This window comes from Spermophilus citellus (assembly GCF_964194105.1).
Source record: "Spermophilus citellus genome assembly, chromosome: 11".
Taxonomy (NCBI): domain Eukaryota; kingdom Metazoa; phylum Chordata; class Mammalia; order Rodentia; family Sciuridae; genus Spermophilus; species Spermophilus citellus.
The window spans coordinates 74,162,981-74,181,534 of NC_138192.1; the positions used below are offsets into that span (position 1 = coordinate 74,162,981).

The 18,554-nt window shown below is 40.6% G+C and overlaps 1 protein-coding gene across 1 annotated transcript in view; it reads left to right on the forward strand.

Annotated features, from left to right (window-relative positions):
• The window catches only part of MYO3B (myosin IIIB), a gene marked incomplete at its 5' end in the record, with an annotated part of 464,298 nt that overhangs the window by 221,143 nt on the left and 224,601 nt on the right, over positions 1-18,554 (forward strand). Inside the window, 6 exons of the mRNA XM_081260604.1 lie at positions 5,758-5,884; positions 7,624-7,834; positions 8,642-8,789; positions 10,142-10,295; positions 13,529-13,617; positions 15,408-15,537. Coding sequence (XP_081116730.1) covers positions 5,758-5,884; positions 7,624-7,834; positions 8,642-8,789; positions 10,142-10,295; positions 13,529-13,617; positions 15,408-15,537 — 859 coding nt within the window. The remainder of the gene's footprint in view (positions 1-5,757; positions 5,885-7,623; positions 7,835-8,641; positions 8,790-10,141; positions 10,296-13,528; positions 13,618-15,407; positions 15,538-18,554) is intronic.

Below are 18,554 nucleotides of genomic sequence, written 5' to 3' on the forward strand. Positions count from 1 at the left end.
AGCAAGACACCCAGTGGACATAAAGAAGAGAAGCACTGTTGTCAGGATCATGTATCTATGAATTCTTATCACTATCATCAATTCACGATAGCTGAATAACAAGCACCAAGGCAAGAGTGTCCCTTTTTGAGTTGGAGTCATTCAGCATGAAAGTGAATTGTGACTAGAGTATAGGCATGCACCCATTACACCTAAGCTGCAGAATTATTTTGATGAAGCGACTCTTTGTGCATGGAGACAAATTAATTAAAACTCTTTTAACTTTTTTGCTTTCACTTCCCTCTCCACGGCACACAGCTGTACATTTTTAACTAGAGTTTTAAGTATTGCACTACTCTTATCACACAGATAAAGGTTGTCTCTATTAAATACATGCTAGGAGTGATAGACAATATTTATAACCGTAGGCTCAAATATTATTCAGAGATACATTATGTCATAGCATCAATTTTGCAAAACATATAGTTTCTTTTGCTTTTCTAACAAAGGGAGTAAATGACTAGAAGGTAGGTAAGAGTGTTACATCTTAAGGAAATAGGTTACAAAACATTCCAGTCACCTTGGGACAGCCACTCGGAATAGATTGCTTCCATAATCCAGTGATTTTGGCTAGCCCTTCCCTCCTCCCCAGCGCGGTTGGTTTTAGTCATAATAATATCTTTCTTTTTTCCATCCAGCTGCTAATTTTCTCTGTTGGCCTCCCACTGACTTTAAACTGACAGCAGTGGAAAATCCCAAAGGTCAGATAAAAATAGAAATATATTTCCCTTGGCTCCTTGGAGGAGAGCAATTAAACAGGTTTCAACATTGTTAAAGGAGCTTTATGTTATTAATTTACAGAGCTGGTTTTTATCCAATAAGCATCACCAGAACACTCAAAGTGGAGTGGAGATGACAGCAGAGTCATTTCAAGTCACCTGGGTCATTCCAAAGTGTTTGGGGGCATATGTCCTTAAAAGCTACAGGAGCCATAGCAAAGTCAGCCCCTAAGGTTGATAGTATTTTACTCCTAGGGAATATACAGATGATTATAGAATGCTATGAAGAGACTGGCCCCAGCTCTAATAGAATGCATACAATAATGCTATTATAATAATCCTTTAAATACCCCTGATAATAATCAAACAGATGATGTTTTAAGGTAACAAAATTAAAAACAGAAGAAATTAAGTATATGTCCTTGAAGTAAGCCATCCCTAGCCCCTGTGTAAAGAAAAGTCCAGTAGAAATGAATCAATGAATGAATGTATAAATAAATATGAAAAGAATTAAATAAAAATGTGAAAAATCTTAATTTGTGCCTGGTCTACATTGTTAAATGAATAACTGTGTGATGGCATGTCTCTGTATCTTTCCCATGTTCAATATTAATTCATACTTGAAATAAACCAAATTATGTCAGTTAGTAACTGTGGAAATTTGAAGAAGAGGCTGGATCTTCTCTACATGACATTAGATTTTGTGTTTATGTTTGTGCAGGCAACCTGTTTTGCTGGATTAACTCAGTTCACTTTGTGTTTATAAACTCACAGTAATGTGACTAAATTCAGAAAGATTCAGTTCAATGAAGTCAGGCAACAGATGCCAAATGGCTGATGTAACAGAACTTTCTCTGAAGTTTTTTTGGCAGACATTTCTAGGCAGAACTTAAGTGAACTGGTCAATTCAATAAAAATTATGTTTCCTGTCCTTCTTGGAAGGTCATTAGTCCCCTGCAGAAATCCCTGAAGTTTTTCTCAAACCCTTAACAGCAAAATTATGAATAGCAAACCTTGGTGTGGACTCAGGAAGATGAATTTTAATTCTGGGACACTGGCCAAAAGTACTGCAAGGAACACTTGACTATGAGTTTATTGTAAAGAAACTTCTCTGGTGGAAGGAACTGTGTACTAATGATGATGGTGTCTTGCAAGGGTCTCAAGGGATTATTCCTAAAACCCTATCGTGAATACCAGTGCTTTCCAACTTTTACGTCTGGAGCCAAACCATACTGTTTTATGTTTAATATTATGCTTGTCTTGCTGGTTTGGGAATTATCATAACATATTAAACACACAGAGTTTTAAAATATGTTTATATTTAATACCACATGAAAACTTTTGGGGCTGATGGACTAGGTGATGGTCAAGATTAGATATATCCTGCAGATCCCTGGATGCAGAGGGTTAAGGAGAAGTCTTTGAGTTCAGAGCAGAATTTCTTCCCTTTATTCAAAATAGATATGAATCCAAAGAGTATTGCTGAAAAGAGATTGAAGGGCTTTATGTTAAAATATAACTTGGGGGTCTTGAGGTGTCCAGTGTCTTAACTTAGACAATAGGGTACCATTGACTTTTAAGATGCCCAGTTGTGAACCTCTGCCCAGGAGATGAGTAAGGTGCTGATAGAGCTTGTAGGGAGATGGCCCTGCAATGGTCCTAAGGCAGGGCTTGGTGCAGAACTGGTGAAAAACTAAAGGATTTATAGAAAAGAAAGAAGGCAAAGCAAGACTGATAGGAGAAGTAAATTCCTAAGGAGGCACAAGAGGGACAACTGCCTGAGAAGCCTGGGAGCCAGGTTGAGGGAGAGTCCAGTAAATCAGCGCTAGGTTCTTCTCAACTTTCAGCCTGGTCTCAGCTCTTTCCGGGGAATGCTTACATCAGTAAAGAAATGCCTTCTGAGAAAAAGGGAGAGGCAGCAGAGACCGTGCATCCACAGTGGGGCCTTGATGGAGGACACTGTCCCCACTTTGGCCAGCTGATTGATGGAGAGGCTGAGTTCACACTCATCCACAGTCCAGGAAGATGACCCAACTGGAGGACTTCTTAGTCTTCCTGATAACATTGCTTGTTCTCAGTGAAGTCATTTCATTTTTTTTTCATATAGAAAGTTGGAACCTGATGGGAAATAAAAGAGAGAGCAGCGAGATAGAGACAGAAAAGACAGAGGTTCCAGAAAAAGTGCCATAGTTGGAGATGAGGCAAGAGAAAATGACATGAGAGAGGTGCAAAGGCTTCCCCAGGATGTCTGTGAGCAGAAATGAAGAGAACTTTGAACAAAGAGTGTGGGTGAAGGTGGAGTCATTTCACAGATGGACACACAACAGAATGAGCTCGCCATGACTGTATATGGGTGATGTTTGACGCAGACACAGTGGTGGATGTAGGTTCCTAGGTCATAAAGGAAGCATTGATTAATCCACATGTAGGGCTAAAGGAGCCAAGAGGGGGAATAGCCCAGAAATGTGCATAGGGAGCACCCTAAGGCTAATAACCCCTTAGTAAGGGAGCCTTGGATACTCCTTCCCCACTTCCTTGAACCAAGGAAGGAGACTCAAGCTACCATTAACTCTGGTGAGTCACACAGTGTTTGAACCTAAAAGTTTTCACTCAAGGTCATGGTAGCTTTCCACTTTTCTTGGCTGCCTGGACATTGTGTTGAAGAGATGCTTGCCAGAGAAGCAACAGGGCGGGATGCTGGTGTCAAGGGCCTGATCTTTGATAACCATTTTCTTTGGGAATCATCATCCCAGGGGTGAAACACCTAGAAGCTTTATTTGGGGAGGTTTTGAGCCTTGTACTACAACATATAAAAGGTAATAATGTTTAATTAGAGGAAGTACATTTTTCCTCTAAGAGTATTCCAAGTTTTAGATACCCTCCTGAGGTAACTGGATATAGAATAGCAGATGTAGTCGAATTCACTGCCTGAGACTCCTTCACCCCCTTGGATCTGCCTCCGAGGGAGTCAGGAGTCGCCTGTTGCACTCAGCAAGCCTTACACTGTATTGATCAAGGTAATGAGGTGCTGTCATGTTAAATCCAAGCGAGTCCCAGAAAACCCATTTGGTAGGTGTTTTCCTTAGCCACTTTTAAGTCGTGTGATTAAACAGTGATTCTTGAAGTCAGAAACATGACATCTTGCCTTTGATTTAGAAGTTAGAAGAACAATATTTATCTGCGGGAGAAGCCAGCCTAGAGTCCTCATTTGTCTTTGTAGCATTATCAGGTATCCAGCAGATGTCACTGTTAAAACCTGTGTTCAGTTTTTTGGCTTTACTGAGTAATGTTTACAGGAAAGCTCAATTTGGGGGGCAATGCTTTATCAATGATGTAATGACAGTTTCTATTAGTTTGCTACTGTGTATAGTACTAAATCAAGTAACCTGCCTGAGTATTTTTGTGGAAGCATTTTTCTCCATCTATAAGCATAAAATGCAGAAATTTCCTAAGCATTTCCTTGCTTCAAATACAGAAAATGTAAATTCTAAAATAAATAAATAAACTTTATTTTTAAAAACAAATAGTGCTACATAAATATTCAATTTTTAATATAAAAGATGACTGAAATCATCTGAATTGTTTTTACTCACATTTCTGACATCAAATATGTGAGGTCTTTCCCCCTACACACACACCAACTAATTCTCTGACACCAGCTGAATGGCCTACAATTCAATTCAATTCAATTCTATGTATCTGAAATTACCATCAGATCCCTTAAGACTGCCCCCCACTTCAGGCAACAATTGCAAGTCCCAGGACTCCCGTGGTTTTGACGGACTGGTTATAAATTAGGGGTTACCATGAACCTCTCCCATGTTTGATTTGCTGCAATGATTTATAGAACTCAGGAAAACACTTTGCTTACTGTTACAGATTTAGAAGAAAGGATAAAACCCAGGAATAGCCAAAGGAAAAATGCAAAGGGAAACACTGGTATTAAAGGGCTCAGAGCTTCTGTGCCCTCTGGGCATGCCACTGTCCCTCACCTCCACGTAGTCACCAACTTGGAAGCTCTCAGAAGCCCATTTTTTAGGGGTTTCAATGGAAGTCCATTGCATATGCTTGATTGATGAAGTATTGGCCACTGTTGATAAACTCAATTTCTGGCCTTGCTCTCCTCCACAGTTTGGTGGGATAGGGACTGAAAGTTCTAGCCTCTAGGCACATTCCTTGGCCAACCAGCCCCTACCCTGAGTCTATCTAGAGACAAACTAAGTCACCTTATTAGCATAAACTCAGGTATGGTGCCAAAAACAAGATTTCTGTCACCCAGTGAAAAGGATTCTAACAGCTCTTGTGCCAATAACTGGTGACAAGGGCCAATTATTTATTTATTATTATATTACAATAACACAGATAATTCTAGTGAGTCCCAAAGTATTTCTTGATTTCATTCATAACCGTATGCTACATCATGTAACTTTGAGATATTCTAGTGAGCTATCATGGGTTGTGCTCCCAACTCTGTCATAAAAGCTACACTCAAAAGAAGTGAAAGGAACATCTCTTTTGATTTGATGACAGGACCATACCTGAATTTGGGAGCTGGCATTGGTTAGGGTACAAAGCTAAAAAGTGGCTTAAAGAACAAAGAAGGCAGTTCCCTCTTATACCACTATTCCAGGGAAAGAGGGTCAGGTTGCAGAGCAATTCTGTTCCACGTGATCCATCATTGGTCTAAAAGTGTTCTCAGTGGCATGGTTGAGGCTGGTTGCTGGGTGTTCCAGTCAGCAATAATGAGGAAGAAAGTGTGGAGGGTGAATGCTCACCCCTAAGAGAGCCTGGTTCTAGAAGAGGGCCTCATGATTCTGCCCATTCCATTGTTACCATTTAGTTAATTTCACCTCTAACTGCAAAGGAGGTCGGGAAATTTGTGTCTGCCTAGGAAAGGGGTGGGGGATGATGGAAAACTAACAGTTTCCACCAGAGAGCTAGTGACTCATTGGTTTGATTGGCAATGACCTTCAAATGCGGTTCTCCATGTCCTTTTCAGGAGGTGCACTCCGTGTACAGAATTCTGGCTGGGATTTTGAATATCGGGAACATTGAATTTGCAGCTATTTCCTCTCAACACCAAACTGATAAAAGTGAGGTGCCCAATCCTGAAGCTTTGGAAAATGGTAATTATTTGATGCTTCTGTGCTATGTTGCCAAGCAATATTTCTTTCACTGTGGTAGTTTTCCAAATCTGTAGAATAAAATGCAGCTGTAGCTGATTCTACTGGCTCTGGATGTTTTCACTAAGCAGCATTTCCCTAAGGATATCCTATGGAGTATCAGTGCTCCTTCCATAGACTGCAAATAGGTATTCCACAAAAAAAAATTCCATGGCCAGTAACTTTGGGCAGTGGTTCTCAACCTTGGCGGCATTTGAAAATTATCTACAAATGTTTTTGGGGAAAAATGTAGGAATATTTTTTGGGAAAAAAAATGATACGTCTGAGTAAGGGCTTATGGGATTCTACTGCCTAAAATAAGGAGGAGACTGGTCCTTACTGTGAACCTACTGAATCAGCATCTGCAGGAGAGAAAGCAGGTACCAATTTATTTTTAAAGATCTGTGGGTAATTACGGTGGCACAAAGAATGAGAATTCTCAGTCATAAATAAGTGAGCTGATTTAAATACAGTTAAAAAATCTTTCTGTGTTAAACTGCAGCATTTTTTTAGGGCCTTTAATATACTAGAGTACTTTGTGACTCTCTAAGAGAAGAGAATACAGTCTATGACATTCCCTCCAACCACACCCTCCCTATCCCCCTTTTTTACATCAAAAATCTATTTAAAATAAAAAAAAAATAAATATATTGTTGTCTAGATAAAAAAATAAAATATAAAACACCTTACTTTAGGTCTGGGAATGTAGCTCAGTGGTAGAGTGCTTGCCTATTATGCACCAAAAACAAACAAATAAACAAACAAAAAAAAACAACATTAGTGTTACAGGTGATAACTGGAGTCCAAAGAAAGTGGCTCTCCCAGATACACAGGGAAACCAGTGAAAGAGCTGAGAATAGTATTCAAAAGCTCTAATTTCTGGCTGAGCTCTCTTTAAGTACAGCCAGGCATCATTCCTCAGTGATACTATCAAGTATCCAACTTCTAGGCTTCGAGGTGGGTGGGCCCTCTCCTATCTCCAAATCAGTGTATCAGAGTAAAAGACTTGGGGTCTGCCTCTAGGGCTCATTAGCTGTTCAGTTTTAGTGTCATGGAAAAAGTATGGGTCCAGAGAAGGCTCAGAAAACCTCTGGATGTGTGCGCACATGCACCTGCCAGCCCTGAGGAGTGCAGAATCCTGACTATCAGGCTAACAGCAGCTGATAGACAGGTGGACCCTTTCCATCCCACGAGAAATCTAGGAGCATCCTGACGTTTCCATTATTTTAAAAGTAGCATGGTGTTTTATGCATGAATATGAATTAGTAATTTGTCAGAGACTTCTCTGGTGCTGGCTGTCTGCCTCTGCCTTTTTCTTCTGAAACTGTATTCTCTACTGAAATGTTCTATTCCCCCTTTGCACGTGCCTTGTCCACTCCGATTTAACACAAGACAATTCTTTGTGATGCTATGTCTTTGGAAGCCATGTGGAATGCTTCTCAGATAATCTGAAGTAAAAACTGACAATACAAAAACAAAATAAATCAAAACAACAACAACAAAATACTTATGAAGAGCCTTCAGATCAGTTTGAGAGCCACTGTATCCATCTAAATGCTTCGTGGGGCTAGGGTCCCAGCTTGTTGATCTTGAAGTACCTAGGATACAGGCTTGTACCTAGAAGGTGTTGAATAAATGCTGAACCATAGACTGAATGAAGGGATGGCCACATTCCCCCGTGTCATCCTTACTTTTTGTTCCAGCTGCTTCTATTCTCTGCATCAGCCCCAAAGAGCTGCTGAAGGCCCTCACATCCCACTGTGTGGTCACCCGGGGTGAGACCATCGTCCGCGCCAACCCTGTGGACAGGGCCGCGGATGTTCGGGATGCCATGTCGAAAGCTCTGTATGGGAGGCTCTTCAGCTGGATTGTGAATCGCATCAATACACTCCTGCAGCCAGAGAAAAACATATGGCAAGTGCCCCCAGAACAAGCGAAGGCCTGGGAGAGCAGTCCTCAACCTGGTGGCTCTTGGGGTCTACAAGAGGAAGCATTTTGCCCTCTCCAGGGTTTTCTTTAGCAGAGCGTTCAGGCTTTCTCCTTTAAAAGACAAAATAGAATCCAAAAGAATCAGAGTGTTTATACCAGGGAGGAGAATGATTGATGGAGCCATTCAAGTGAGTAGGCTTGGCTGGGAGCTGGACAAACTGAGTTCACACAAGAGGTCTACAGCTTAATCAGCTCCATGTTCAAAGTTACAGTTTTCCCATCTGTAAGATGAGAATGATATATCTATCCTCCTCACTATGTTTTTGGAATCACATGGACATTTACAAAAAGTTTTAAAGTACAGCATCTTCCATTATTACTATGACAACCCCCCGCCCCCAAAGCATTGGCTATTAGTTGGTTTCTTATATTGTGCCTCCACTGTCATTGTTTCCTCAATGACAGTTTTGAATTCTGAACAGCACTCTTCTGAACAAGCTTTGTATAATGCATATGCAGAGGCTATAGCCCCTGCATTTATGTAATAGATGGAGCTCCTGAGTAGGGGGTTGAAGGATTCTAGTACCTAAAAAAAAAAAAAATACTGTTGAAAAACCTAATGAGCCAATGGTTGATGACATAAACTGTCCCTGCCTTGGAGGTGGCAGCATGCAGCTTCTATCTGCATGTGGGTGGGCCCATGTGTTGATGGAAACTCGGGCACACATGTTCTCATGGTCTTGAGATGAATGTTTCCTCCCTTGAAGGATTTTATTCATCTTTCTTGTGCAGTCATTCAGGTAATGGAATGAACGTGGGAATCTTGGACATTTTTGGATTTGAGAACTTTCAGAGAAATTCATTTGAGCAGCTCTGCATAAACATCGCCAATGAGCAAATCCAGTACTATTTCAATCAGCACGTCTTTGCTCTTGAGCAGGTAAGAGTGAACTCTGAAGTTACTAAACTCGATGGGAAAGGTGTCTCCAAACTTCCCATGATTTGAAGCAAAAACCCTATTAGGCTAAATGGTAAAAGACTTAAAATCACTGATGAGATGGTCCTGTCAAAACAAACTGTCTACATTTAGTATGAAAAAAAGAGATATTGATTTCTGTGGACACTCACATTTTCTGACTTGATTGGAGCTGGTGACAAGCCAATTACTTAAGTCTTGCTTCAAAAGTCTTCTTTCATGCATATTGCCTGAAATACTTTACTCTCTTCTTTTTGAACCCCAAATCTCTGATTGTGACCAAAATAACATAAGGTGATCTTGAATTCAGGTCATAGGTTTTTTTAAAAAATATTTTTATTTTTTAGTTGTGGGTGGATACAGTGTCTTTATTTTGCTTTATGTGGTGCTGAGAATCGAACCCAGTGCCTCACGCATACTAAGCGTGTGCTCTACCTTTGAGCCAGCCCCAGGTCATAGGTTTTTAATAACTGCACTAGCCATCCCTATCTTCCATCTCCTCTGTACCAGATGCCTCAGTAACTGGAGGGAATTAAGGTCTGTTTGTGGATCTCTAGAAATAGAAGTCTTTCCTTTCTGAGCTCAGTGATAAGTTCCACAGGGTGAGAAGCTTGTGGACCCAAGGGGTGCCCTTCTCCTGTAGCAACAGCCTGCATAGCAAAGCCTCCTCCACACCAACCCTTACTTAAACCCCAAGCTTTCCTTTTGCATAAAAGAGACACAATAACAAATATTATAAACAAGCCCTGTAAGTGAAGGGACAATTATTTTAATGCAACTATATGAGGACACATGAACTCTGCTGTAATTAGATAAATACAGAGACACCAAGTGAAAATACTGTGCCAATATTGGTTTTATCACGGCAGCTGGATAAATCTGCAGAGCATGCCTCACCAGCTCACCCTGCACACAACTCAAGTTGGCTTCCATCCATTTATCTCCCTGGGAAATCTGGAGTTTTTCTAGTTTTCTAGCCCAGAATGATTTCTTTGTGTAGAATGTTGAAGTCTTCCTTCTTCCTGTTTTAAACCATATTTGTCACCAAAATAAAGTTTTTAGGAGCCCCCAAATCTGTGTTTGGGAGACAGCTTTTGCTGGCTTGAGCTGCCTGCCACAGGCCACCTATAAGCCACACGTAAACGCACAGCTGCAACAGGCCAGTATTCAGAAGATTCCTTTACTGCACACATCCAACACATCCTGTTTTCCATATGCATTCAAGTTTGCCAAATCTGGAAAGTTCAGGCCAAAGTATCCTGGTGGTATTGAGACAAGTTTCTGGCTAGAGAGATTCACAGTCCGATTCCCTCCAGATGGAGTACAAGAATGAGGGCATTGATGCCATGCCTGTGGAGTATGAGGACAATCGCCCACTCCTGGACATGTTCCTCCAGAAGCCCCTGGGCCTGCTTGCACTTTTAGATGAGGAGAGTCGGTTTCCCCAAGCAAGGGACCAGACCCTGGTTGGTAGGTATCTTGTGGAAAAAAAATGGGCACATCTACTTCTAACAGAAATTGGTTTCATGACATCAAGTGAATGTGGGTTTAAATTTTTTTTTAAATTTGCTTTAATTAGTTATACATGACAGTAGAATGCATTTATGCACTTTGATATATCATACATAGATGAGATATAATTTCTCATTTTTCTGAGTGTACATGTTGCAGAATCATATTGGTCACACAGTCACACACACACACACACACACACACACACACATATATATATACACACACACACACAGTAATAATATCTGTTTCATTCTACTATCTTTCCTATCCCCACAGCCCCTTCTCTTCCCTCCCATCTCTTCCCTGTACCTAATCTAATACTATTCTTTTCTACTGCCTAGCCACCTTATTGTGAATTAGCATCTGCATACATTCGGTCTTTGGTTTTGTGGGATTGGCTTATTTTTCTTAGCATGATATTCTCCAGCTCCAACCATTGACTGGCAAATGCCATAATTTTACTCTTCTTTAAAGTTGAGTAATATTCCATTGAGTACATATACCACATTTTCTTTATCTATTCATCTATTGACGGACATCTAGGTTGATTCCATAGTCTAGCTATTGTGAATTGAGCTGCTACAAACATTGATGTGGCTGCATCACTATAGTATGCTGATTTTAAGTCCTTTGGGTATAAACCAAGGAGTGGGATAGCTGGATCAAATGGTGATTCCATTTTCAATTTTCTGAGGAATCTCTATACTGCTTTCTATAGTAGTTGCACGAATTTTCAGTCCCACCAGCAGTGTACCTTTTCATCAGATCCTCACTGACATTTATTGTTGCTTGCATTCTTGATGATTGCCATTCTGAAGCTATACATGCTAAACTCAAGGCCAGCATCATTCTAAATGGAGAAAAATTGAAAGCTTTCCCACTAAAAACTGGAACAAGACAAGGATGCCCTCTTTTACCACTTCTATTCAACATCAACCTTGAAACTCTAGCCAGAGCAATTAGACAAAAGAAAGAAATTCAAGGAATACAAATAGGTAAAGAAGATCTCAAACTATTACTATTTGCTGAGACATAATTCTGTATCTAGAAGATCAAAAAAATTCCATCAGGAAACTTCTAGAACTAATAAATGAATTCAGCAAAGTAGTAGGATATAAAATCAACACCCATAAATCAAACGCATTCTTATACATCAGTGAAGAATCCACTGAAAGAGAAATTAGGAAAACTACTCCATTCACAATAGCTTAAAAAATAAAATAAAATACCTGGGAACCAATCTAACAAAAGAGGTGAAAGACCTCTACAATGAAAACTACAGAACACTAAAGAAAGAAATTGAAGAAAACCTCAGAAGATGAAAGATCTCCCATGCTCCTGGATAGGCAGAATTAATACTGTCAAAATGGCCATACTACCAATGACATTCTTCATAGAAACAGAAAAAGCAATCGTGAAATTTATTTGGAAAAATAAGAGACCCAGAATAGCTAAAGCAATCTTTAGTAAGAAGAGTGAAGCAGGAGACATTACAATACAGACCTTAAACTCTATTACAGAGATACAGTACCAAAAACAGCATTTCGATATTGGCACCAAAATAAACTTGTAGACCAATGTGTATAGAATAAAGGACACAAAGAAAAACCCACATAAATATGGTATGTCATACTAGACAAAGGTGCCAAAAACATTCACTGGAGAAAAGGTAGCCTATTCAACAAATGGTGCTGGGAAAACTGGAAATCCGTATGTAGCAAAATGAAATTAAACCTCTATCTCTCACCCTGCACAAAAATCAACTCAAAATGGATCAAAGACTTAGGTACTAGAACAGAGGCCCTGTGCCTAACAGAAAAAAAATAGGCCCAAATCTTCACCACATAGACCTAGGATCTGACTTCTTAACAAGATTCCTAAAGCATAAGAAGTAAAATCAAGAATTAATAAATGGGATAGATTCAAATTAAAGAGCTTCTTCTCAGCAAAAGAAACAATAAAATGAGAGGAAAGCCAACAGATTGGGAGAAAATCTTTACCACATGCACCTCCAATAAAGTATTAATCTCTAGGACATATAAAACATATAAAGAACTCAAAAAACTTGACACCAAAAAACCCCAAACAATCTAATCAATAAATGGGCTAAGGAACTGAACAGACACTTCACAGAAGAAGATATATAATCAATCAACAAATTTATGGATGTGTTTTAATGAGTATACCCTATGTATTTTGGCTACCTGGTGAGTTGTTAAAGTATAAACTCCATTTTTAATTGAGTTGTGATGTCCTGGTAGAATGTTTGTATCTTAAAGGAAACTCATCACCATCCCTATACCCTCCTGCCTTCCTATTTCCCACCAACACAAATGCCATTACCCTTGCCCTCACTTACTCCCCTTCCTTTTTGTACCCCCATCTCATAGGTAGCACAGAAGCTTATTCCAGACTCACACTTTCCCCTCCTGCCAGACAACCCGGCTCATTTCTAAAACCCCAGTTCCTTAAGCTGCTGGTGCCTACAGGTTGAAGATGGGGGCATTTCTTCCTGGCAGCTAAGACCCTCTATTCTTTCAGCCTTTTCCTTTTGACCTCTTCCTTCTTCTGGAATCTTTGGTTTCACATGAGCTTCACTCCTCACTAGATGGTGAGATTCCTGGGGCCCCAGGCCCCCGGTGCCTGTGTGCCTTTGGTCCTGAGCACGCATCCTCCCACAGAGCAGGCTCCCAGCTGCAACCACACGATGCAAAGGTGCTTGTGAGGGAGGAACAGGAAGTTCAAGCCTTTTCCCCGGATGGAAAATTGATTTATGGGAGAGATTCACATCTAGAGGTTGAAATTTTCACCTCAGTGGTTTTCTTTTTTTTTCCCATAATATTGTCATAATGTGCCAAGATGAGTCTACCTGCCTTCCGTGGGCTATCTGCAGGGCTGGCAGGCCTGGGATGTCCTCAGCATGCATGCCAGAGCTCTTAGGGACTGCAGGAAAACATGCCATCTTAGGGCAGAGCCTGACACTAAACACAACACTAATCAAATAAGCAAGGGCAAGGCAGGAAATGCCCCTCATGTGGGTGATCCTTCTCCAGTCTTGTATATACAGTGGTAATATTGGGCTTGTCTGAAAGCCATTATTCTGGGTCTCTCGTGGCTTGGGGAACATGTCTTTGTTTGAAAGAACAAATAGTTCATATTGTGATTTTTCCACATGAAAATCCATGCAGATAAATTTGAAAATAATTTACGATGCAAGTATTTCTGGAGGCCCAAAGGAGCGGCGCTGTGCTTCGGCATTTGGCATTACGCTGGAAAGGTGAGTCTATACCTGAGTGTCACGGAAGGTAAGTGCCCATGTTACCCTGTCAGTGCCACTGCTGAGATTGCTTGCAGATTTTATCCTCCTTTTAATTCTTGAACCCCAAATTGCCATTCTCAGACTCTCCCAGTGATGCCACTAACAGAAAGTTGCCTCTTGGCATAGAAGCAGTTTCTCACTGGGGTGGCCCACAGAGCTGCCATCTGCTTCTCACCTGAAGGCTGGTCTAGGACTGACAGCTCTCCAGAGAGCAAACACATTACAGATTTCACAGTGTTTTGTAGTGAATGTTCACATTCTAAAGTCATTTGGAGATGCGTAGGTAGCGCAGGAGGGTTTATATCACAGTGGGGCTCAATTTTTAGCACTTTAAACATATGTCTACAGGCCACCAAAAAAGGTCCAGATGAAAGGGGAAATATTTCACTTCATCATCCAGATGTTAAGCTTTTACAACATTAACTGAAGTTTCCATTTCTCATATATTATGCCTGAGTCTCAATGTCAAGTTCCCGAAACAGATCAGTGACTGATTCGGGAAATTCTCCAGTCACGTAGCCAACAACTCATTGCTCATGTTACTTCCAAAGGAGCCAACTGAATTATGGCTAATTGGTTCCTGTGGGCTTCGTTGAGGCCCTGGATCCAGAAAATGGGTAGGAGTACAATAAAAGGCATTTGGGATTATTTAGTTGATATAAAATGAATCAAAATTATCTTTCATATTCATATCATGACACTGAAACTAATTTTCCTGACTGGATATCGACCAAAAGGCAATTCTAATGCTAGGAGAGGGGACTGTGCTTTTCTCTACGTGGTCTTTTTATGCTGTCTTCTTTGGAACTCTGTTAGAAATTGTGGTCCAGTCTTTGCCCTTGAGTACTTCATTTACCTCCACACTGATGTCTGACTGCATATTAATGTCCTGAGTCTGAGATGCCAGCGTCAACCCAGATCCTCCTCCCCATCCTCTCTGCCTCCTGTTCCTGTCCTCTTCCTGTCACCTCTTCTTTTTATCCACCTTTTCCATTTTCCCACTCTCCTTCCCACTTTTTCCTCCTTTCCTTTCTAGGATCCTTTTCTCTCTGGGCTCTGTGTCCTTTGCTGAATTCAATTACCATTCAAAGCTCATTTATAGACTAGGGATGCTCTGGAATATTCTTTAAAAATTCTCTGACCTGGATCCCCTTTCCTCTGAGACCCAAGAACTGCTCAGTGTCCTTGAGTGACGACTCAGGTCCTGTGAGTGCCTTGGGAGTCAGTGAGTGTGGTGGTTAGGAGCATGGAGACAAACTGCCCTAGTTTTTTTGCTTCTGTGTGTTTGGTACAAGGGGTTGAACCCAGGGCCTCACATATGCTAAGCAAGTGCTCTACCACTGAGCTGCACCCTGGCCTGCCTGGGTTCGATGCCCGTCCCATACTCATGTTATCCAACTACTTCACTCTCTGCTTGCTTACCAGTAGAATGCAGATAAAATAGTATTTACCTCATAGGATGTATGCTTTGCACAGTGACCAATATATTTTCATTTTTATTCTGATGTGATGTATCTTTGATAGGACCTGTCTTTGGTCTTCAAAGACACTGGACAAGAAGCTAAGATAAATTGACCTATCAAAATTACAACTTTCCCCCTTTATCTGGTGCTTAGGATTTAAAAGCCTGACTGTGTCAACAAGAGTTTCTATACAGAGGTCAATAAGGACTGAACAGACAGCTCATCCGTGTCTCCAGAGATGGACAGTGACCTCGGCTAACTTCCCATTTGCTGTTGGTGTTGCAGGTACTATATGATGCTTCTGGGGTTCTTGAGAAAAACAGAGACACCCTCCCTGCTGACGTGGTTATAGTCCTGAGAACATCAGAAAACAAGCTTCTTCAGCAACTCTTCTCCATCCCTTTGACCAAAACAGGTACCTGATACTCCCTGACAGCCCCAGTCCTTACACAAGCCCAGACGTCATTTTCTAGTTAGTGTTCAAACACTGCCATGTCTACACAACTAACACTGAACCTCTTCAAACAGGGTTTATTGAAATTCAAGAAAAGAACATTGATTTTTTTTCTTCCATAATTTAACCATATAGCAAAAGAATACATGTTCTCTCTCCCTCTCCCTCCCTCCCTCCCCCCCCCCTCTCTCTCTCTCTCTCTTCCATAACATCAACTCTTAGACTTCTCATTTTCTCTGCCTATCTTTTCTTGTTTGTGTGTTTGCAGTGCTGAGCATTGAACCCAGGGTCTTGCACATGGCAAGTGAGTCCTGCTTCTTTTTAGTCTTCAAATCATAAAGCCATATATTACCATTCACTCATTCACTCATTTAAGCTTTCTAGGATAGTCTCTGTTGACCTAGAATTATTGGGAAGATGATTGCAGTTCATGAGTGATTCTAGGTGAAAGGAGTGTATTATATCAAAATCACTGATCATAGGATCCTCAGGGTTACACAGCCTAACTTGTAGCCCAGTCATCAACCCCACTCCATCTTTCTCCTAATCAACTGGAAAGTACACGGCCTTGCTGACTGACAGTCAACTTCTGTTTAGTCTCTCAGTCAGTGCTCATGCCAAGAAGCAGGAAACCAGGGCCAAAGACAGGGACTCCCAGGTCTTTGCTGTTTTGCCAAATGGATTCTAACTGGATCAATTTGCTGGATCAATTCGATTTACCTGGGGTTTGCTGCCTTTGGCTGAGCAGCCAACAATCTTCTCACAGCTCTATTCTCAAGGGCTTTATGTTTATGAGGCTATGGAAATAGCTGAGGATATGCTTTTAAGAAAGAGAGGGAGAGACCTCTTAATCATTGCTCATCATTTCCTCTTCTTTCCATGTCCCTCTTAAAACTGTTGGCACTGTGTCTAACTTGGGACGTTTATATGCTGAAAGAGAGTCGCTGCCAGGTCTGGGAAGGAAAAGCCTGGCTAAGGAGGAAAAAAAAATGCTGCAGTAGTCTACAAAGTTTGCTTTATCTTCTCCATCTTAACTTGGGAGGAAAGTTGAAATCAGGCTTTTTCTTCAGACATTCTCCTATAATCAAAACTAGTAGCAGGGTGCCCCTCAGAAAGCTGTTCTCCAGCATCCTCTGCAGAGCCTCCTTGAGTACAGCCAGAGGGCAGGTGTGTGCAGGGCTGGCTAGACACAGTGGTGTAGCTTCCTTCTAAGGCGATTTCTCTGTAGAATCAAGGACATGGACATTATTAAAAGGGGACATATTCTCTGAAACAAAATCTATCCCCATGACTCTCAAATGTGAGTAACGACTTGTCAAATCTGTTCACAACTTTGGAATTTCTGATTTCTGAAACGTTTGGAAAAATGAAAACAAGTTCGCAGCCCTGGACGCTAGGGGGCGCTATTCAGAAAGTAAGGCTCCGCAGCGAGCCTCCTGCTCTTGCCTGGAATCCTTTAAATGTCGGGAGGCAAAGGAACAAAGAGACAGCCTCAATTATTGCTTTTCTCTCTCTTTTTTTTTTCTTTTCTTTTCTCCCAAAGAGCTTGTAGCATTTTCTGAATCTTGAATCTGCTTTCCTCATCACCTGGATGAAAAAAAAAAAAAAAAGATTGGAAACAAACGTGATATTCTTTCAAGCGTCTATTTGTATTCCTGACTTGCATATTATGCATAATAATTTCTTTTGAAATCCTAAGTTTGATTTTTCTCCCTACTTTGAACATAATTAGGAAGTCACATATGAACATCAAATCTAATAAGCATGATTCTATGTTCCTTTTCTGGAATTATTCATGTTAAAATGCATTCAACTAAACACTGAACAACTTTTGGTGACAAGGCACTGATGGTCAACAAAGGGGGCTTCAGAGATAATATCACTGTGCCATAAAGCATATAAAACTTTCTTTTACCTTCACTTTCTGCCTAGAATTGGACCCTAAGTTATCACCTTATGAAATAGTTTTCCTTACATCTTAGTTCCCAAGTGATTGTGCACCCTCTATTGAATGCTAGCATGTTGCACTTATAGCAACTATGGCTAAGTTTTTTGGTTTTATTATATTACAGACTTTGAAGGTGGGAAAAACTCACAAGACCAAAATAGGTTGTCCTGTTTTTGCTAAAATTGCAAATATCTGTTTCAGGCATATGCCTGCCCCTTATGAAGGGGAAAGTAGTTGTACATTCCTGCTGGAAGTAAGATCCCACACATCCTAGTGTTTTGAAAAGAAATATGCTAACATTGTCCATGCATGAGAAACCAACTTTTGGTCATTTTTATTTTATCATCCTGCTTCAGAATCTGAATTGTATTATTAAAAGTAAACTGGGCCAGGTGTGGTGGCTCATGCCTGTCATCCAGCAACTCGGGAGGCTGAGGCAGGAGGACCAAAAGTCTGAGGCCAGCTTCAGCAATTTAGCAAGACCCTATCTTAAAAATAAAAAGGATTCAGGATGTAGCTCCATGGTTAAGCACCCCTGGATTCAATCCCCAGGACCAAAAAGAAGTAAATTAAGCACTAGTTCAGTGAGCATAGATATTATGAGGAGTTAACTTTATAAGCCCCTTTGGAGAAGGAAAATATCAAAGTTGGAAGCTTTGGGGACTACTATCCCCAAACATAAAAAGAGGACAGTATTGGATTTCTCAATGTTGAGAGGAGAGATATCTGGTAAAAAGACTCATAAGGGATGTTGACAATGCTCTGATGCTCTGGCTCCTGATCTCAACAGTGTTTTCAAGGACATTTGCATTATAATAGTTATTATGCAGTATATTTATGCTTTGCATACTCTTTTGTATGTGCATTCTATTTCACAAAATTATGGGTGTTTTCCACAAAATGAAAGGAAGGCCCCTTAAAATATAAACAATAACTTTAATTTCTTTATCAAAATTTTCCAGTTGAGATATCCTAATATCTAGACTACTGCTGTCCTTTACTTTTAAGCAGAGGCATCAGAGAACACTGA